At 44.5% G+C, this 22,659-nt stretch overlaps 1 protein-coding gene across 1 annotated transcript in view; it reads right to left on the bottom strand.

The window, feature by feature from the left end:
* The window catches only part of SLX9 (SLX9 ribosome biogenesis factor), a 142,816-nt gene that overhangs the window by 13,273 nt on the left and 106,884 nt on the right, over nt 1–22,659 (bottom strand). Inside the window, exon 5 of the mRNA XM_063429921.1 lies at nt 10,036–10,104. Within this exon, the coding sequence (XP_063285991.1) occupies nt 10,036–10,104 (69 nt within the window). The remainder of the gene's footprint in view (nt 1–10,035; nt 10,105–22,659) is intronic.

Genomic DNA, 22,659 nt, shown 5'->3' with positions numbered 1-22,659 from the left:
TTTTTCTAGTTTACCTAAATCATTAGCCATTTGGCTTATCCCTCCTGGAACATCAACCCTGTTACATATCTTAGTATCATCAACAAAAATACATACCTTACCATCAAGACCTTCTGCAATATCACTAATAAAAATATTAAAGAGAATGGGTCCAAGTACAGATCCCTGAGGTACCCCACTGGTGACAAGCCCAAGCTTCGAATATACTCCATTGACTACAACCCTCTGTTGCCTGTCACTCAGCCACTGCCTCACCCATTCAACAATATTGGAATCCAAACTTAAAGATTGCAGTTTATTGATAAGCCTTCTATGTGCAATGTAGGTAAGCAATGTCTACTGCACCACCCTGATCTATAATTTTAGTTACCCAATCAAAAAATTCAATAAGATTAGTTTGGCATGATCTCCCTGAAGTAAACCCATGTTGTCTCTGATCTTGAAATCCATGTGTTTTTAGATGTTCAACAATCCTATCCTTTAACATGGTTTCCATTACTTTCCCCACTACTGAAGTAAGGCTTACTGGCCTATAGTTGCCCGACTCCTCCCTATTACCTTTCTTGTGAATGGGCAGAACATTTACCAACTTCCAATCTTCTGGGACTACTCCTGTTATCAATGATTGGTTAAATAAATCTGTTAATGGTTTTGCTAGTACACCACTAAGCTCTTTTTTTTTTTTTTTAATTCTTTATTTTTCTTTGTGCGAGGAATAACAAGACGTTCGTCAATGCCACAACAGCATATTCAAAATATTTAAACACAGTTGGTGTACACTCATGGCATGTGAATATCAGCACATTTTTATATGTAAATAACAGACTATTCTTGTAGCGATATCTATCTTAGGTATACAAAAGAGCAACGTTACACTATGCCGTAGCTTAGGCACGCATTATGTAATGATATTGTGAGGTCATATCAGGGGTTATAGCATAAGACAACGGTTTTATGAACGGTAACAAACTATGATCCGTCTAATAGAAAACTATTAAAGTTAAGCGGGCAGTCACCCACGGCTTGAGTTACAGGACTATGCAATGCTTGTTCCAGGGACGGTTCAAGCTTAAAGTGTCATGCTGCGTGTACCGCCGCATCTTATGCAGATAGGAGCATACATGTGGTACAGTAATAAACAGTGTGAGGTACGTCTAGCATGTCTGGTGGCATTTTTGAAAGTCGGCCTCGGTTATATAAAGCTCGGTCCCAGACACGCGTTTCTAACCAACATTATTAATAATGAAACATGCTTTCAGTAGTAGTGGCATCACATAGATAATCGTTACGCACCACATTTAAACCTCCTCTATCTTCGCTTTTGTGGGTGGCTGGACTACACAGAGACCTGTTATAAACATACTGCAGATCACTGTGGAGCTAAAAAAAAAAAAAACAAAACATCTCTGTTACAGGTCGGCATCTTAAGAAGCACAATTACTCTGGTTGCTAGCAGGGAAACGAAACAAACAATTATGGAAAGTACAACTGTGGTCAAACAAGAGTGGGGATGTCTTGTTTTTCAAGTGTGAGGGCAAGACGTGGCTCGGAGGCCTAGATACGTGTAGGAAGGGTTCTCACCCAAAGTCCGCTGCATGCCTCAGGAGGAAAGTCTCGTATCAACCCACCCCCTCGCTCGGGAGCGGTGTAACGTCGGTGAGGTGTGCCCCAAGGAAGCAGGTATAACGTGGGAGGGTCCGTGTGCAATGTGGCGTTGTGAGGCTCCTCTTGCCTGCGGACTGTGCTGGGTCTTGCCTCTTTTTACCACGTTCTTGTGGACTCACTGTGGCCCTGGAGTTGTCGTCTGGTGGCTTGCGGGTGGCCACCCCTGGCCAATTCTTTTGCTGGTGCGCCGGTCTCCTCCGCTTGACCATAAGGGTGGGATCTTTAGGGTGAGGCGGTGATAAGGCTCCCATCTTGTTCCGGGGTTTGCGTAACTGGTTTATGGTCTGTCTCTTGCGGTTCATAGCCCTCTGAGCGTTTGACTGGGACTTGTGGGTCAGGGCCCTCCGCCTGAATGTGTGAGCTTGGGCTATCTGTCCCCTTATAGGCTTACCCCCACCCTTCATCTTGCAGTGTTTGCTGTCGCTTACAGGTGGTTCTTGTGCCATACCTGTGTACCATGCTCTGTCTGCTAGCTGTGCCCAGAATCTGTCGAAGATCGCTTTGAGTGTGTCAGTCGCTTTGCTTGTAGGGCCATCCACCCTGAGTTGCAAAGTTTCCATGCCACGTGTAGTGGATACAGGCATGTCCGCCATCTTGGGAATCGCCGCTTCAGCTCTGCTTGTGATTTCATCGGCTGCTGCCGATATGGTTAAGGTTGCAGCTTCCCCTTCTGGCGGGGACCGGGATATCCCCCACCGGTCCAGGGGGGGGGGGGGGCGATGTGTGAGTGCCCCCTCCTCCGCCTGAGAACCAGGAGAGCGGCCGTCTCTCCGCAGCTCCCACCCGCGCAGGCCGCGATGCGGAAGGTACAGCGACGGGGAGCCCCATATCAGGTATCCCCCGATGCAGCATCCCCTCCTGGATAAGTAGAGAGTTGTCCGCGGCCGGCAGTCGGGCGTTATGCCCAGAATCAGGACGTCGGATGCGGGAGCTCTCGCCATGCACGTCTGGCTCGCTCGGCAGGTAAGCTCCGCCCCCACCACTAAGCTCTTTTAATAGCTTTGGGTGTATTCCATCAGGTCCCATTGACTTATTTGTCTTTACTTTTGACAGTTGAAATAGAACCTCTTCCTCTGTAAACTCACGTGTAATAAATAACTAATTTATCCTTTTTCTTAACTGAGGTCCCTCTCCTTCATTTTCATCTGTAAACACCGAACAAAAATATTAATTGAGGCAGTCAGCTAGACCTTTATCCTCTTCTACATACCTTCCTTCTTTTGTTTTTAATCTAACTAATCCTTGTTTTACTTTTCTTTTCTCATTTATGTATCTAAAAAAAGTGTTTTGTCCCCCTTTTTTTTACTGACTGTGCTATTTCCTCTTCTGTGTGTAATTTGGAAGCTCTTATAACTTGCTTAGCCTCTTTCTGCCTAATCTTATAGATCATTCTGTCTTCCTCACTGTTTTTTTTTTTTATAATTACTAAATGCTAACTTTTAGTTTTTTACTATTTTGGCCACATCTGCGGAGTACCACAGTGGTTTCTTGAATTTTTTGCTTTTACTGACAAGCCTAATGCAATTTTCTGTTGCCTTCAGTAGTGCAACTTTTAAATAATCCCATTTCTCTTGGACACCATTTAAATTGCTCCAGTCTGATAATGACTCCTTTACACATATTCTAATTTTAGAAAAGTCTGTTTTTCTAAAGTCTAAAACTTTTGTTTTTGTGTGGTGTGACTCAGTCACTGTTCTTATATTAAACCACACTGACTGATGATCACTGGATCCTAAACTTTGACCTAGAGTAATATCGGATACCAAATCTCCATTTGTTAACACTAAACTAGTATGGCCTCTTTACGAGTTGGCTCCTCAACGAGTTGTTTTAGAGACAATCCCAGTAGGGAGTTTAGAATATGTGTGCTCCTGGCACAAGCAGCTATTTTTGTTTTCCAATTCACATCAGGAAGATTAAAGTCACCCATAATGATAACTACCCCATTCATTGTCATTTTAGCCATTTCCTCAACTAGTAGATTATCTAACTCTTCAATTTGTCCTGGGGGCCTATAAATCACACCTACACGAATTACTGTGTGATTACCAAATTCTAACGTAACTCTATGTTCACCTCAATAACTTTTATTAGGCTAGATTTTATGCTATCCTTCACATACAGGGCCACCACTCCCCCTTTCCTGCCTTCCCTGTCTTTTCTATATAAAGAGTACCCTGGTATTGCTATGTCCCAGTCATTTTTCTCATTATACCATGTCTCAGTAACAGCGACTAAATCTACACTATCAGTTGCCATTATTGCCACAAGTTCATGGATCTTATTCCCTAAACTGCGAGCATTTGTAGACATGACTCTAAGCTTATCATCTTTTAACCCACTTGCTACAGGCACCTTCTGTCCTTGTTTTGGGGGACAATTGGATTGATGTTTTATCACCCTTTTGCCCCCCCCCCCTCGTAGTTTAAATACATCCTAGCAAAACCTCTGAACTGCTCACTGAGAACATTTGTTCCCTTTTGAGAAAGATGCAAACCATCTTTTTTGTACAGTTTATTTCCATTCCAAACAGAGCTACCATGAGAAATAAAGCCAAATCCTTGCTCCCGACACCATTCACCAAGCCACAAGTTAAAGTCCCTAATACGCATCCGCCTGTCAGAACTTCAGAGAATGACAGTGTGGAAGCAACCTGCCGTATATCATTGGCAAAAACACTAAAAACGTCCTTAAAGGACCACTCTAGTGCCAGGAAAACATACTCGTTTTACTGGCACTAGAGTGCCCTGAGGGTGCCCCCACCCTCAGGGACCCACTCCTGCCGGGCTCTGGGGGGAGGAAGGGGTTAAACTTACCTCTTTCTCCAGCGCCGGGCGGGGAGCTTTCCTCCTCCTCCTCTTCTTCCTCGCGACAAAATCGGCTGAATGCGCATGCGCGGCAGGAGCCGCGCTCGCATTCAGCCGGTCGCATAGGAAAGCATTCATAATGCTTTCCTATGGACGCTTGCGTGCTCTCACTGTGATTTTCACAGTGAGAAGCACGCAAGCGCCTCTAGCGGCTGTCAATGAGACAGCCACTAGAGGCTCTGGAGGCTGGCTTAACCCTCAGTATAAACATAGCAGTTTCTCTGAAACTGCTATGTTTATAAAAAAAAGGGTAACAGCTAGCTGGACCTGGCACCCAGACCACTTCATTAAGCTGAAGTGGTCTGGGTGCCTAGAGTGGTCCTTTAACCTCTGAAACCTCATTGCAAGCCAAGTCATTTGTCCCTAGATGGACAAGTACATCCAATTCCCCTTCCTGCTTTGCTCGCTTAACAATATTACAGATACGTCTCCTGTCTCTGTGAGCAGTAGCTCCGGGAAGACACCTCACAAGACCACCATTGTCCATCTCCACACCTCTTATGATGGATCCCCCAACAACAACTGCTTTCTATTAGGCCTCACCATAGTCTCCAAGCCTCTCTCCACAACACCACTAGCCTCAGTGCCTCTCTCCACAACACCACTAGCCTCAGTGCCTCTCTCCACAACACCACTAGCCTCAGTGCCTCTCTCCACAACACCACTAGCCTCAGTGCCTCTCTCCACAACACCACTAGCCTCAGTGCCTCTCTCCACAACACCACTAGCCTCAGTGCCTCTCTCCACAACACCACTAGCCTCAGTGCCTCTCTCCACAACACCACTAGCCTCAGTGCCTCTCTCCACAACACCACTAGCCTCAGTGCCTCTCTCCACAACACCACTAGCCTCAGTGCCTCTCTCCACAACACCACTAGCCTCAGTGCCTCTCTCCACAACACCACTAGCCTCAGTGCCTCTCTCCACAACACCACTAGCCTCAGTGCCTCTCTCCACAACACCACTAGCCTCAGTGCCTCTCTCCACAACACCACTAGCCTCAGTGCCTCTCTCCACAACACCACTAGCCTCAGTGCCTCTCTCCACAACACCACTAGCCTCAGTGCCTCTCTCCACAACACCGCTAGCCTCAGTGCCTCTCTCCACAACACCGCTAGCCTCAGTGCCTCTCTCCACAACACCGCTAGCCTCAGTGCCTCTCTCCACAACACCGCTAGCCTCAGTGCCTCTCTCCACAACACCGCTAGCCTCAGTGCCTCTCTCCACAACACCGCTAGCCTCAGTGCCTCTCTCCACAACACCGCTAGCCTCAGTGCCTCTCTCCACAACACCGCTAGCCTCAGTGCCTCTCTCCACAACACCGCTAGCCTCAGTGCCTCTCTCCACAACACCGCTAGCCTCAGTGCCTCTCTCCACAACACCGCTAGCCTCAGTGCCTCTCTCCACAACACCGCTAGCCTCAGTGCCTCTCTCCACAACACCGCTAGCCTCAGTGCCTCTCTCCACAACACCGCTAGCCTCAGTGCCTCTCTCCACAACACCGCTAGCCTCAGTGCCTCTCTCCACAACACCGCTAGCCTCAGTGCCTCTCTCCACAACACCGCTAGCCTCAGTGCCTCTCTCCACAACACCGCTAGCCTCAGTGCCTCTCTCCACAACACCGCTAGCCTCAGTGCCTCTCTCCACAACACCGCTAGCCTCAGTGCCTCTCTCCACAACACCGCTAGCCTCAGTGCCTCTCTCCACAACACCGCTAGCCTCAGTGCCTCTCTCCACAACACCACTAGCCTCAGTGCCTCTCTCCACAACACCACTAGCCTCAGTGCCTCTCTCCACAACACCACTAGCCTCAGTGCCTCTCTCCACAACACCACTAGCCTCAGTGCCTCTCTCCACAACACCACTAGCCTCAGTGCCTCTCTCCACAACACCACTAGCCTCAGTGCCTCTCTCCACAACACCACTAGCCTCAGTGCCTCTCTCCACAACACCACTAGCCTCAGTGCCTCTCTCCACAACACCACTAGCCTCAGTGCCTCTCTCCACAACACCACTAGCCTCAGTGCCTCTCTCCACAACACCACTAGCCTCAGTGCCTCTCTCCACAACACCACTAGCCTCAGTGCCTCTCTCCACAACACCACTAGCCTCAGTGCCTCTCTCCACAACACCGCTAGCCTCAGTGCCTCTCTCCACAACACCGCTAGCCTCAGTGCCTCTCTCCACAACACCGCTAGCCTCAGTGCCTCTCTCCACAACACCGCTAGCCTCAGTGCCTCTCTCCACAACACCGCTAGCCTCAGTGCCTCTCTCCACAACACCGCTAGCCTCAGTGCCTCTCTCCACAACACCGCTAGCCTCAGTGCCTCTCTCCACAACACCGCTAGCCTCAGTGCCTCTCTCCACAACACCACTAGCCTCAGTGCCTCTCTCCACAACACCGCTAGCCTCAGTGCCTCTCTCCACAACACCGCTAGCCTCAGTGCCTCTCTCCACAACACCGCTAGCCTCAGTGCCTCTCTCCACAACACCGCTAGCCTCAGTGCCTCTCTCCACAACACCGCTAGCCTCAGTGCCTCTCTCCACAACACCGCTAGCCTCAGTGCCTCTCTCCACAACACCGCTAGCCTCAGTTCCTCTCTCCACAACACCACTAGCCTCAGTTCCTCTCTCCACAACACCACTAGCCTCAGTTCCTCTCTCCACAACACCACTAGCCTCAGTTCCTCTCTCCACAACACCACTAGCCTCAGTTCCTCTCTCCACAACACCACTAGCCTCAGTTCCTCTCTCCACAACACCACTAGCCTCAGTGCCTCTCTCCACAACGCCACTAGCCTCAGTTCCTCTCTCCACAACGCCACTAGCCTCAGTTCCTCTCTCCACAACACCACTAGCCTCAGTTCCTCTCTCCACAACACCACTAGCCTCAGTTCCTCTCTCCACAACACCACTAGCCTCAGTTCCTCTCTCCACAACACCACTAGCCTCAGTTCCTCTCCACAACACCACTAGCCTCAGTGCCCGTCTCCATAACACCATTACACTCTGAAAGTGCAGAAAATGAATTATGTAGAGCAACAGACTGTGCAATATGCCTTTTATCCACAACTCTAAGTCTACCAGATCCTACAGTGATCCATCTGCCATTCCTAGTATGTCTCTGCGGCAGTGGCTTTGCAGCAGTTCCAGCCTGAGTTTGTTTACCAGAAAATTTACAAATCTCAGACTTCAAAAATGATCAACATGGAGACAAGTGTGCACACTGTCTTAGATAGGAGTCTATACATTGTGTCCCCCACATCCCGAACTAGTGTTTCCACCAATCTGTACCCTATTTAACCTCAACTACTCCATCCAGTCTGCTCTATCTAGCCCTTTGCAGACTGCACATTTTTTAAATAAATTTTCTTGATTCTTATCCAGTCTCCTGCTACTTGAAGCTGTCTCTCTCTTCTCCAATGATATTTCCCTTGACTTATTTTCTGTACCATCCTGCCACATATACATAGACTTTTTCTTAGCTGCCTCCAGAATACTTGATCTCGCTCTATTTTCTGCCATGTTGTCCCTTTTCCAGTTGACTCCATTCTTTGAGTATTACTTTTCCCTTGTGATTATCTCTTAGCCCCACTTGTCTGTAACAGGTCTGAATAGTGTTATTGCAAGTTAATAGTATTTTAGAACTTTAGAATAGAATTTTATATTCAACACTCAATGTGTAAGAGACCTGTTTATTTAAAATATTTATACAGTATATACAAATATAAAAAAAGTACAAATTAAAAAAAAAAAGCATCCCATAAGCATTCCATTGTTAACATACAGTGAGGGGAAAAAAGTATTTGATCCCCTGCTGATTTTGAAAGTTTGTCCACTGACAAATAATCAGTCTATAATTTTAATAGTAGGTGTATTTTAACAGTGAGAGACAGAATAAAATAAATAAAATAAAACAAAATCCAGAAAAACGCATGTCAAAAAAGTTATAAATGGATTTGCATGTCAATGAGTGAAATAAGTATTTGATCCCCTAGTAATCAGCAAGATTTCTGGCTACCAGGTGTCTTTTATACAGGTAACAAGCTGAGATTAGGAGCACTCTCTTAAAGGGAGTGCTCCTAATCTCCGCTCGTTACCTGTATAAAAGACACCAGTCCACAGAAGCAATCAATCAGATTCCAAACTCTCAACCATGGCCAAGACCAAAGAGCTGTCCAAGGATGTCAGGGACAAGATTGTAGACCTACACAAGGCTGGAATGGGCTACAAGACCATCACCAAGCAGCTTGGTGAGAAGGTGACAACAGTTGGTGCGATTATTCACAAATGGAAGAAACACAAAATGACGGTCAGTCTCCTTGGTCTGGTGCTCCATGCAAGATCTCACCTTGTGGAGCTTCAATGATCATGAGAATGGTGAGGAATCAGTCCAGAACTACACAGGAGGATCTTGTTAATGATCTCAAGGCACCTGGGACCATAGTCATCAAGAAAACAATTGCTAACATGATACGCCGTGAAGGACTGAAATCCTGCGGCGCCAGCAAGGTCCCCCTGCTCAATACAGCACATGTACAGGTCCGTCTGAAGTTTGCCAATGAACATCTGAATGATTCAGAGGAGAACTGGGTGAAAGTGTTGTGGTCAGATAAGACCAAAATCGAGCTCTTTGGCATGTTTGGAGGAGGAGGAATGCTGCCTATCACCCCTTGAACACCATCCCCACCATCAAACATGGAGGTGGAAACATTATGCTTTAGGGGTGTTTTTCTGCTTAGGGGACAGGGTCACTGCACCGCTTCAAAGGGACAATGGACGGGCCATGTACCATCAAATCTTGGGTGAGAACCTCCTTCCCTCAGCCAGGGCATTGAAAATGGGTAGTGGATGGGTATTCCAGCACGTCAATGATCCAAAACACACAGCCAAGGCAACAAAGGAGTGGCTCAAGAAGAAGCACTTTAAGTTCCTGGAGTGGCCCAGCTAGCCTCCAGACCTTAATTCCATAGAAAATCTGTGGAATGAGCTGAAGGTTCAAGTTGCCAAACATCAGCCTTGAAACCTTAATAACTTGGAAAGGATCTGCAAAGAGGAGTGGGACAAAATACCTCCTGAGATGTGTGCAAACCTGGTGTCCAAAAACAAGAAACATCTGACCTCTGTGACTGCCAACAAGGGTTTTGCTATTAAGTACTAAGTCGAAGGGGTCAAATACTTATTTTACTCATTGACATGCAAATCAATTCATAACTTTTTGGACATGCATTTTTCTGGATCTATTTTTGTTATTCTGTCTCTCACAGTTAAAATACACCAACCATTAAAATGACAAACATTCAAAATCAGCAGGGGATCAAATACTTTTTTCCCCTCAGTGTATGTCAATGGTTTGTATGTGGCATATCCCCACTAGGCCAAGCCTGGGTACAAAATAATTGTCAAATCAACGGTTTGCAACATAGCTGCCATTCTTGTCCATAACACTTGAACCCATCACACTAAGCCACCCAACCATTAGAACGTGGTTTGATATACTCACATGATCTTGCGCTTCTGTGCCTGCTTCATTTTGGTATAGTCTGTTGGCTCTGGCTTCTTCTTCACCGCTCTGAAAACAGAAGGAAAACGAGGATTAAGTGAAATCTCCTGTGTCAGTGAACAGCTTGTGTGTCACATATTGCAAATATAGTTTTCTGTTGTCAAAGATATGCAGTAGGATAGGGAGAAAAAATTACTTTAGTAAATCGTATGTTGAGGAGCACTGGAGTATCGATCAAATTCAAAGATATAATACAAGTATGTGAGCATGTGTATACAAAATATGCACAACTGCTGGTCCATGACCAACTGACCTGGCTATACAGGCATCTTAAACAACTACCAAGTGAGTTATAGAACAAGGGACACTGTCAAAGCCAGCTGTATAAACACAGCATGAAAACACTCGAGGGAGCATGGACTTCTATCTCCAGATAGACCCATCACCTGACAACACTCTTGTCATTCCTGACATTCCTACCAGATGCTATCTGGTAGACCAGGTGCAATTTTGCTCTCCTGTGCACCAGAGATTAAGTATGAATTGGTTGTAACACATCACTCAGAGGTGCACAGATGGAAAGTCATCTAAAGTTGCCGATATGAACCCATCTCCTTCCTTGATTTTGCTGAGCATAAAAGTGTGGATACAAAAACATTGCAATGCTAGCTACAGGTGAACATGAGGGGAAGGGAGATAAAAATAAAACGAACAGTTTTCAGCATCTCTCCATTCTTGGATTACAACGACCACCATCACTAGCCAGTATTTAACGGACTGAGGGTGATGTTAGATGTTCAGGGTATGGCGCTGCTTCTCACACACGGCTCGTGGAAAAACAAGTTACTATAAATTAAAAAGTACCATAACCAATACAGCCTGTTGCAGTGGTTATGGTGCCAGGAGCGGTCCGAGTGTAATTTGTCACTGTTTTGTTTTAAATATGTTTATTAAAGCCGCACTAGAGCGTGGGCAGGCATGTTATGAATCGGTAAAAGTAACATAAGGGTGCCTGCGCAGAGGCATATAAGTCAGAACAAACGAGTAGTATAGTAAACTGGTTATACATAAATTTGCGAGATTTAAGACATCAAGGGCATTCCATCGGCATATTAACGCATTATGCAGGCTGTTTAGTCGTCCGAGCCATACCCATGTCTAACCATGTGTGCGATGGCGCTTTCCGCATGGGTTGTCCCATACTTAGTCAAATAAACATGCATTTAAGTAAATTAAGTGTACATAAACTTTACAAAATCTAAATTTAGATTAGGTATATCAAGGGCATATTCATCAGGCTTATTAACGTACTATGCAAGCTGTTTAGTCATCTGAGCCATATTCCTGTCTAACCCTAAGCATATGTTGTCCGTTGACTGGTGCGTGCGAGTGCTGCGTGTGTGCTGGATACGAGGGTGCCTTGTGTTAGCTGTTCGAGCCATTATCCCATGGCCGTTGGTGTATGCCTTTGGTCTGTGTCAGCAGGCTGTATGCAAAAGTTTTGTGGTCGCTGGCTTGTGTCTGTGTTTTATGTTAGGTAGGATGCGTGAGTACTGAGACTTTGGAACGTATAATGCAGTATTTGTGCAGTATTAAAACATTACATCTACCTTGCTTATATATAACCAAATAGGACATTGTACACTGTATATTGTGTGTTATTACCAGTATGGACAGTTCAGAAAAGAGACTCAACCGTTATTTAACTTCAAATAGTGCCTGGAAGTGCGCTTGATTAACCCCTTAAGGACCAAACTTCTGGAATAAAATGGAATAATGACGTGTCACACACGTCATGTGTCCTTAAGGGGTTAAAAAAAAAAAAATAATAATAATAAAAAAAAAAATAATAATAGTAATAATAAAGAATCCTTCATATGCAGGATTTTCAAAAAGATGAACATAGGTAAGCAAACAAATTATATATATCTATTGCACAAGGGCTTCCACGTTTAAAAAGAAGTGGCATGTTTAGCCCACATAGAGCAAACTTAATATAGCGATGTAATCATTAATCCCTATGGGTATTATAGCATACACTATGAATTCCTGTAGCTTTTCAAGCTAACTTAATAAGGACCAACGAGTATCAACTAATCAAAGCAAGGAAAAACTAAAATTGCATGAAGAACGGCTTCTCAATCCCATTATCATGAAACAGTCCCTTTATCCTTATCTGTCCTTCGTTGTTTTATTTATTCTTTGCTTGGGACAGTGCTCAGACGAGGTTAGTAATAATAATTAAGTCTCTCCGCTGGAGGTGGCATAGCAGTGCCTGGCAAGATAAGGTGTAATTGTGCAGGCTGCTCCCTACCGTGGCCTCTGGTTTGCTTATGCCAAGTGTGCTTATGCCAAGTGTGCTTCTATGTGTCCAGTCAGTCGGTCATTGCAAGGTCTCTCTAGCACCTCCGGTGCATCTGTCCCACTCTTTTCCCCTCCAGGCCTGCTCCGGCCGTGCAACCGGGAACACTGCGGTGCTGTGGGCACTCAGGGATGTCGGCGGTCCGGCAGACTCCCACCCCTGAAAAGTCCTCGGCCCCTTATCCCCTGCACCTCCCCAACTCCTGCAGTACCCCGTCGGAGCTCCAGCCCCATGGTGCCTCACCCTTCTCCGGTCTCATGCATGTCGCCAGCGCTCGCCTCCCCGGTCACCGGTCCGCCGGGGGTCCAGCTCACCCCAACGACACAGGGCTCACAAAGTCAGGGGCATCCTTCCCTGGACCACCACCAAATCCTGGGGTAAGGGCCGGCTCCGCGCCGACCGTTCTGCCGCCTGGAGGGGTCCATCCACGGGATCCGCCACACCGAAGGCCCAGGCGACCCCGCGTAACTCCCTGCATCTGGCACATTCAGCGGCCATCTTGGCCCTTCATGAGGAAGGATTCCTCATTATATGGGCCCTTCACCTCCAGGCTCCGGAGATTCGACTTGTGGGCCGGGATCACCCCCGCCGGCCCGAGGGGGGGGGGAGCGGGGCCTGGTCCCCCTCTCTCCCTCTGTCATGCTGTCTCTCACCTCCTGTCATCTCCACATGTGCGTATGCCCCGTGGGCTCGTCTTGCAAGTCATGCGGATAACTCGGTCGTGATCCAGCTGAGGCTCATGCGGTGTGCTCCCGTTCCACCTCTCACTCAATGCCCATGTCTGTCTCGGGTCCAGGTGGGCTTTTAAAGCATTATTACTTTATATTCATGCGGCCCATTGCCGGAGCTAGCTCTGATGGCTGCCGCTCAGCTCGGCGGCCCGGCCCCGCCCCCTTTTTGTCACTGTTTTGAATAGTTTGACAGGTTACCTGGGCCATCTGGGTGTCTGTGTCACGTCCAATCTACTCCTGAAGGAGAAAGCCCCAGGTGGCTCCATTCAGCTAAACTGGTCTGTAGGAGTTACGATGCTCGGAGTGTTGCTTTAATACACTGACAAGCTGGATAAATAGAGGAGTAGAATGTTTCAATTGCAGATGTTTTGCTTTAAAATTTGCAAATGAATCACAGAGTGTTTGGGCAAATTCCCAGGTTCTTAAAATGAATGAGTAGATTCTAAGGGTATCAAGGTATTTGGGCAGATTGTCAAAAAAATTTTGTTTATGGGCAATGGGAACTAATGTACAACAGAAGATTAACTGTTAATCTAATCCTATGGAGGAGGACGCAATGTATGCATTAAATGTAAGAAACATGTCACGGAAAAAGAAACCTGCATGATTTCCTGGTATCTGTACAACCTTGTTAACATAACTGATCTGCCTACTCCTTCGTGACAGGTGTCATCTTTTCTGCTGAAATCCTCTCCCCCATGTCTACTTCCCTGATAACAGGTACAATACTTTCAGAGAGCAAAAAGATGCTCAATATTCAAGGTGAGTACATAAACAAGAGATAACATACAGCAGGCACTCCTATGGAAAAGTCCCCATATCTAGGTGCAGGAGTGGGTGCGCTGAGATATAAGCCCCTATTCTAAACTTCAATAAGCAATACAATAGTAATACTAAGCACTCTATGATGATTTCCAGCTATCGATCATTCCACCAAACATTTTGACACCCTTAATCATTGAGAGGCACTTTAGGTTGTTGAAATGTTCCCCCTTTGTTTGTATGATATAATAAACCCTGGACATCATTGTGGAGTTCTGACCATTATCATTATTTTGCTTATTCAACAACTTTCAGAACTGTTAATTCAAACCATGTTTACACACTCAAAACACGTGAAAGATGGCTGACTGTGAACTGCTCTGTGAATGATCACTCAAAATGGCAACACAGGCAGATGTTAGAGTCGAATTATATTAAAAAAAAAAAAAAATCAGCTAAAGAAAAAAATGTGAGAGATCAAGGAAAGAACTGTCTTGTCGATGTTCTTGCACCATACCACATTCCGAATGAAACTTTAGCCTTATTAGATCCAGCTAAGACCCTTATCCAGACTATGTTGCAACAACATTCTGCTCTCATTCTCCTGGAATGGGTGTCGAGGGTTAAAGATATTTATGCTATAGAGTCCCGAACTGCGACCCCGCGAGATAATTCTGAGAGGTGATTGCAGACATGGTTACTATGGATCGACTTTATGCCTCATCTCCCAACAGTTCATTATGTCCTGCATTCAAGAAATGTCCAATGGATATACATGTAATGAAGAAAAAAAATAAAAATAAATATATATATTTTTTCCTCTTCTCCCTTTAGGGAATAAATATGAAGAGTTAGGAAAAATGAGCAGATGGAGTTCAAGGAACACTCCCCTCATAACAACTAAGCTCAAATAACTTGTTCATATACAGTATTCAGGTGTTAAGATGTTTTGTGAACATTTATCCCCAAAGTTGGGGTTCTGGCATCCCAAGGCTGCTCCCTCTTTGTAATGCAGTATGAGGAAGGTTTGGCCTTTATACCAATATGCCATGGCATTCTTAACTGCCCTGCCTACACAACCACTCGTAGGAATAAAAATTCTAATTATCGATATAATGAAGCTTATATTTATTGGTACCTCCAACAAAATCAGTGTTTAAACATTAAATAACATACTGCACAGCAGAGCTTAATCCACACAAATGTTTGCACACTATAACAAAGAAATTAAACATAAAAATTGAGCTCCGTTGGTAAATCATACAGACATAGAAGGCACACTATAAGAAATTACCATGAATTATTTATTATTAATCAAGTGTTCAAACATTTGCGAAACTTCTTTGCAGAGAATTGCTTTATAATTGACTTGAAGTCAATGGTCTTCAAGATGTCAATGCGGAGGTGATACAGAATTTTGAAAAGGGATGTGAATTGACCTATAGCAGCTTATTGATCATTTCCACCCACCCTATGGGATAAGTGGAACTGCAGCCGGGGAATTAACTGCTTATCCTGTGAGACATGGATTTAATGGTTGAACAAAAATTCCATACATCAAAAGGAGAGGTTCCTGGTGCAGTCTTTTCCTGGAAGGATTCTGCCTGCTAAATAACACTTGTCTGCACTGCAGTAGTTTTAGCACTTCGAATGATAAACTTTGTTTCCTATTATTACTATTGCATTTATTTTCACACTATAATGCATTATCAGGGTTATCTATTAAAACTGGGTATCTTGTAGCATACTACTCCTTTAATTCAGATGATTTTCTTTTTTAAATACAATCTGGGATAATATTTAATGCATTAGTCAGTTTCAGTATTTCAGACCGTTATAAACACGCCTCACTAAAGTGCATCTGCCTATGGATATATCCATAATGGAACAGAGTTTTCCAATACCATTTCATGACATTGACATCAGCAGAGCACATTAGTTTTTAGACATGCTTTGTCCTGACATTTCACTATGGATCAGTGGGTATCTCTATAGACAAATTATTATATTACTCAAACACACGAGGTCCAGAGCAGAGCATTTCCCCTTGAGAACAGGGACATCTGGTCACCCTATCTTTAAGAAGCACTCCGTTCCGAAAACAATTCATGTGTAAACATTCTCAGCGATCGTTTAAACAATTAGATTTGCATAATAGAAAATGAATTGCAGGAGGAAGAATAAATCGTGTTGGCAGAGTGGTTGCAGGCCGGGTTGCCCCTGCACATTTTGGCTGGCTGCTTTCCTAACTGGGTCTATTGTTTCAAACTTCCTATCTAGGGTGGCACAATGATTGGTGTCTGTACTGGCTTTGTTTGCATTTACAATTGAGGCCCTTACTTCAATGTGCTATGCTTCTATTGTGCATTACAAATCAAAATCCCTTTCCAATAAAAAAACACAACGGTAACAGGGCTCTGCTTTCTGCAGCAGCGGGGAAACCGTGCTTCCAGTAGGCACTAATCTTTTATTAATAACCCTTGGAAATGGCTCAAGGATTTTTATCTTTCTACACAATCAATTATAATCTCTTCAAATAAACGCATCTGTTGAAATGTTTATGGATTATCTTCATCAGATATGAGCTCAGCGAGAAAATGCTGGTAGTCATAAAGCAATTAAAATAAAAAGGTAAGCCTTCCAACCAGTAACCACATTGTGGGGTGAGCGCCGGGAGTCTGGTCTGTCAGCCACATTGTATCCCACTAGAAATTCATTAAGTGTTCTATTAGAACATCTTTCAGCTTTAATATAAGAAAGGATTTCCGGGCTCATGTTTATACTCTAGTACACACAAGGGGAGTAAGATGTCTGTATTAAAAGCTCTGCAGCGGAGAATACTTCTCATTCATGGAAAGAACACTAATATTAGTTTGGCTACCTACAGTAACCATACAATACTTTAAAGGACCACTCTAGGCACCCAGACCACTTCAGCTTAATGAGGTGGTCTGGATGCCAGGTCCCTCTAGGATTAACCCCTTTTTTTTTTATAAACATAGCAGTTTCAGAGAAACTGCTATGTTTATACTGAGGGTTAATCCAGCCTCCAAATCCTCTGGTGGCTGTCTCATTGACAGCCGCTAGAGGCGCTTGCGTGCTTCTCACTGTGAAAATCACAGTGAGAGCACGCAAGCGTCCATAGGAAAGCATTGTAAATGCTTTCCTATGCGACCGGCTGAATGCGAGCGCGGCTCCTGCCGCGCATGCGCATTCAGCCGATGACGTCGCAAGGAAGAAGGAGAGGAGGAGGAAAGCTCCCCGCCCGGCGCTGGAGAAAGAGGTAAGTTTAACCCCTTACTCCCCCCAGAGCCCGGCGGGAGTGGGTCCCAGAGGGTGGGGGCACCCTCAGGGCACTCTAGTGCCAGGAAAACGAGTATGTTTTCCTGGCACTAGAGTGGTCCTTTAATAAAGTTAAATCAAACCACACAATTTGCTCTGGATTCACATTGAGTTTGAAACATATTATAGTAGTTAAGAACCAACCCGGTCATCATTCCTTTACTGTGCTCACATTTTCAACATCCACTGGAGGGATTTACTATGCATTTATTACTCCTATTGTAAAATATATTTTTTAACCAATGTATTCCAAACATCATGCCCTCTTTTCCAGCCAATAGTGGGCACAGAGAGCATCAGACGCAGCTTAAGGCAGTTGCATACTAATACTCTCTTACTGGTATCAGAGACAACAATTAGCTTTTATATGAAATTCATTAACAGCATATAGTTGAACGAACACTCCAAGCACAATAACCTTTACAGTACACTATAGTTGTTATGGTGCCAGGAGTGCCCTGGTGCTGTCCCAAGGTAAGATGTCAAATCATATCAGCACGGTTTGACAACATACCTCGAGTCCTAACGGGTGCCGATGCAGCATCCACTGCAGCTATTGTCTCGGTAGAGAAAGGTGCAGCTGCTGCAGGACCACACTGATTGGTGCTCTGTCAGCGAGCAATGTCCTGGATAATACAATTTGGTTCCACACAGCCTGTTTGAGAAGGCCAGATGCATTGTGAAACTGCAAAGTCTGATGTCACCGTAGGACAGAGCCACCTGGAACCAAAACCACTACAGCAGATTATAGTGATTATGGTGCTTCAAGTGTTCCTTAAAAAATTCTCTCTATTGACTCTCATGTTACAACAGGTAACTTAAAGGACCACTCTAGGCACCCAGACCACTTCAGCTTAATGAAGTGGTCTGGGTGCCAGGTCCAGCTAGGGTTAACCCATTTTTTTTTTAATAAACATAGCAGTTTCAGAGAAACTGCTATGTTTATAAATTGGTTAAGCCTTCCCCCTAATCCTCTAGTGGCTGTCTCATTGACAGCCGCTAGAGGCGCTTGCGTGATTCTCACTGTGAAAATCACAGTGAGAGCACGCAAGCGTCCATAGGAAAGCATTGTAAATGCTTTCCTATGCGACCGGCTGAATGCGCGCGCAGCTCTTGCAGCGCGTGCGCATTCAGCCGACGGGGCGGAGAGGAGGCGGAGAGGAGGAGGAGAGCTCCCCGCCCAGCGCTGGAAAAAGGTAAGTTTTACCCCTTTTCCCCTTTCCAGAGCCGGGCGGGAGGGGGACTCTGAGGGGGAGGGCACCCTTAGGGCACTCTAGTGCCAGGAAAACGAGTATGTTTTCCTAGCACTAGAGTGGTCCTTTAATATGTGTAGCAGTGAGTGACTACTGGTATCCCTATTAGTCTGCATGCTTCTAGCTGAAACATGGAGACACCCTCCAAAAGTTAAAGGGACACTCCAGGCACCCTGACCACTTCTGCCCATTGGAGTGGTCTGGGTGCCAACTCCCACTACTCCTAACCCTGCAGGTGTAATTATTGCAGTTTTTTTTTTTTATAAACTGCAATAATTACATTGCAGGGTTAACTCCTCCTCTAGTGGCTGTCTACTAGACAGCCACTAGAGGGAACTTCCTGATTTCTAGCAAAGATTTTCTTTGCTAGAGCGTCGCTGGACGTCCTTACGCTGTTGTGAGGACCTCCAGCGTCGCTCATTTCCCCATAGGAAAGCATTGCATGCGCATTAGGTCTCCTCGGCCGGTGGGCGGGATCAGTCTCGCCCACCGGCTGACGGAATCAGAAGGAGGAGACAGCGACGAGGGACATCGCCGCTGCCTCAGGTAAGTGACTGAAGGGTTTTGGGGGGGGGGGGTGGGAGGGAGAGGGTAACTCCAGTGCCAGGAAAACGGATTGTTTTCCTGGCACTGGAGATTCCCTTTAATATGGCATAGATCTCTAAAATAATTTTCTACTTTAGTCTCATACTGCGTGCAGTTTTAAAAATTACATTCAATTCCATAGATACATTATGCCAACAGTATTCTTAACAAATGTATAGATTGGAAGAAAAACAGATTTAAAAATAGGTGCCTCCTCGACCTGTCAATCAGCAGTACCTAACAGGGAAAGCAGGAGAGACCATCTACAGAGGCTCCCCTTACTACTCAAACATAGGAACAGTGAATGCACATTAGCGCCCAGGGCTACTTGCCTAGGCAGCACTTCTAGAATTGGCTAGACTCCCGAGGTCTACAGGAACAGACTGAGTGATGTCACTCCATTGAGATGCTGTGACGCTGGCAATGAAGCTAATATGACAGCTCTATGAAGGTCAACTGCTCTGCCGGGTAAGTGTCCCTACGCAGGGTCAATCAATTTACAGAGCACGAAGGAGAGACTGAAAGTGTGTGTTGCAATAGTGTAACACATGCCAGTGGACATAGGGGGGCTGCAAAGGAGGTCAGTAATTTTATTAACCACATGATAAATTATATATTCAATATCTATGGGGGTGGGTTTCCATTAAAGTGAACCTGTCTCACTTCATTGAGCTGTAGTAGTCTAGGTGCCTTTAATGGCCCTATAAAGTTATGAAGTTTGTTGGATGGAGGCGGAGTGTGGGCATTGCAGATTAACAAGAGAAATTAAGAAAATGTTAAGGATTTAAAATGTACACTTTCAAGGAAATATTCCAAGTACATTAAAAACTATAATAAGCTGAAGTGGTTATGATGATTGGAGTGTTCCTTTAATATGTAAGGGTTTTGTCAACCAATCAGTTACAAGTTAGTGTGGCCATAACTTTGTATGAGCAGCTAGATCAGATATTCAGTACCAGGTCTTGAATGGATTTTCAACAGCTTTTCCTTGTGCTAATGTGTGCTAGTGCCTTCAGTTAACTGTGCAAACATATGTCGAATACTCCCCCGGCTCATATGAAACCGCTTTCCTGACAAAGTACAGAGTGTGGGTGGTGATAAATTAAGATAGAAAAATCTCTCCTTACAGATGTTGCTGAATTGTTTACTTTTTCTGCAAAGATGTCAGATCTCTAACACAGTACTGTGTACAATAATGTACTGAAGGAGACATGCATTGGACCCACAGACATTATTATTCACTTGAGAACGGATCTAAAATAAGACTGGTGACACACATTACTAATGTATGCACGGGAGGAGATCTTTCATTTGTTGGTTCCCAAACTTTTTAGGTTCATGGTACCCTTAATATTTCAGTATTTTTCCAAGGCACCCCAAGTCAAAATTTCTAGGTTGCATATATGTACAGCGTTGCGGCATTTACTGGCATAGTGTAATGTGCAGTGTTGGTGTTTGAAGGGGTGCATGTATAGAGTTATTGTGTTTTAATACAGGGGGTTGTTTGTATGTAATATTTGTGTTTGAGTGCAGTTGTAGATTTGTGTGAAGTATTTGTGTTTGAGTAAAGGGGTATGTTTGTATATATAATTATTTTAGTTTAAATGCAAGGGTGTGTGTATGTAATATTTGAGCTAGATTGCAGGAGTGTGCTTGTATGTTGTGCTGGTGTTTGACTGCTTGGTTGTATGCACATACACTACTACCACATACGTACTTACACAGATATTCATGCACATTAACACACGACACAAATTCATATAGACACATACACAAACAGATACACACCCTGACATATATACATACACACACACATACATATACATTATATATATATATATATATATATATATATATATATATATATATATATATATACACACACACAAAGTAGTGATGGTAGGCTGCACTCACGGATAATCCTGATGAAAGCCCAAAAGAGGGACTGAAACGTTGATCTGCTCTTTATACTAAAAAATAAAAGTTACGTTTTAAAGAATCCGTGAGTGCAGCCTACCATCACTACTTTTTGGATATTGGAGCCTCGGTGATGCACCCGGTCACATAACTGAAGCCTGAGTGCAAGGTATAGTAGGTTATATATATATATATATACACACACATATATATACACACACACACACACACACACATACATACATACATACATACATACATACATACATATACACACACACACACACCTCCAGCCTCCCTTCTGTTAGCTTACCTTCTGTGCCAGGAGGGTGGCTTGGAGTCCTCCTGCTGGTGGGAGTGAGGGGTCTGGAGCTCTTCATGCATCTCTACCCTCATGCTGCGGCTGCCTCCCTGCATGATGCTGGGAGGAAGTGACAGGCTGGCATTTCCTCCCAGCCGGCCAACATTACAGGGGTCCAGTCGCTACACCCCTGTGTGCACGTCGCGGCGCCCCAGGGTGCCACGGCACACAGTTTGGGAACCGCTGGTCTAGTGGAAACTTTTAAGTGTACTGGCCAATCCAACAAAACGTGGGCTTAAATTCACACATCATCCATACATTGTGCCAGTAGAAATACTACAAAATGTATGGATATACATGTAATATAATTTAAAAATATGGTCTCTCCGCTACCCGTCACTCAATCCCAGCATTAGACCTGCATACCAGTGGCACAGAGAGACTAAGGCCAAGGATTTAGTGACAGAGAAATGCCATATAAACTTCCCTCATGCTGAGTGACAGGTTCACTTTAACCCCTTAAGGACAGAGGCAATTGTCCAACTTCTGAACAAAAACAAAACCCAAAATCTGAGCTGTCAGTTCAAACGTAATCCACCTCTTTCATATTAAGTGCACACACACACATATAATTTTGTCCAGGAGAAACCGGGCTTCCATTGCACATCAATTTTTCTTTTCATATTAAATTATGTTTAAAATATAAATAGGAGTGAGAAATTGAGAAATTTAATTTTTCACATTCTGCATGGCCTTTTAACTCTAAATGTCATACTATGGTTATCTTTTAGTGCAATAAAACACATATTTGAAAGCTGTGATGTCCCAGTACAACAATGCCCTCCATGTACAGATTTCATTGTGTTTAGGCAAGTTACAGGGTCAAATAAAGAGCTTGCCTATTCTGGCATCCCAGAAACGAGAATTACCCCCATCATGGCATACTATTTGCAAAAGTAGACAACCCAGGCTATTCAAAATGGGGTATATGTCCTGTCTTTTTAGTACCCACTTAGTCACAAACTCTGGCCAAAGTTAGCACTCATTTGTTTTTTTGCATTGTTCACACAAAACGGCACTTTCATTGATATCAACATCATTATACGTTTTACTGCTCTAAAACACACGTGTTCAGTGATGAGTAATACTAAAAATAAAAAAAAAAAAATCAGCTCTCTTTTTTTCATTTTAAGTGTATTTTGATATATTTTAACTCTCTCTTTATCTATATACTGTATATGGACAACACTAGAGAAACAGATCACGGGAATTACTGCAAATGAGGGACACGTGTTATCTTTAAATTCTAAGGATTTTGCAGACTGTATAATGCATTTGAATGGTGGAAAATCCATTTCAGTGTGCCTATTC

This window comes from Pelobates fuscus, chromosome 8 (genome assembly GCF_036172605.1).
Source record: "Pelobates fuscus isolate aPelFus1 chromosome 8, aPelFus1.pri, whole genome shotgun sequence".
Taxonomy (NCBI): Eukaryota; Metazoa; Chordata; class Amphibia; order Anura; family Pelobatidae; genus Pelobates; species Pelobates fuscus.
This window is presented reverse-complemented; position numbering and strand designations above follow the sequence as displayed.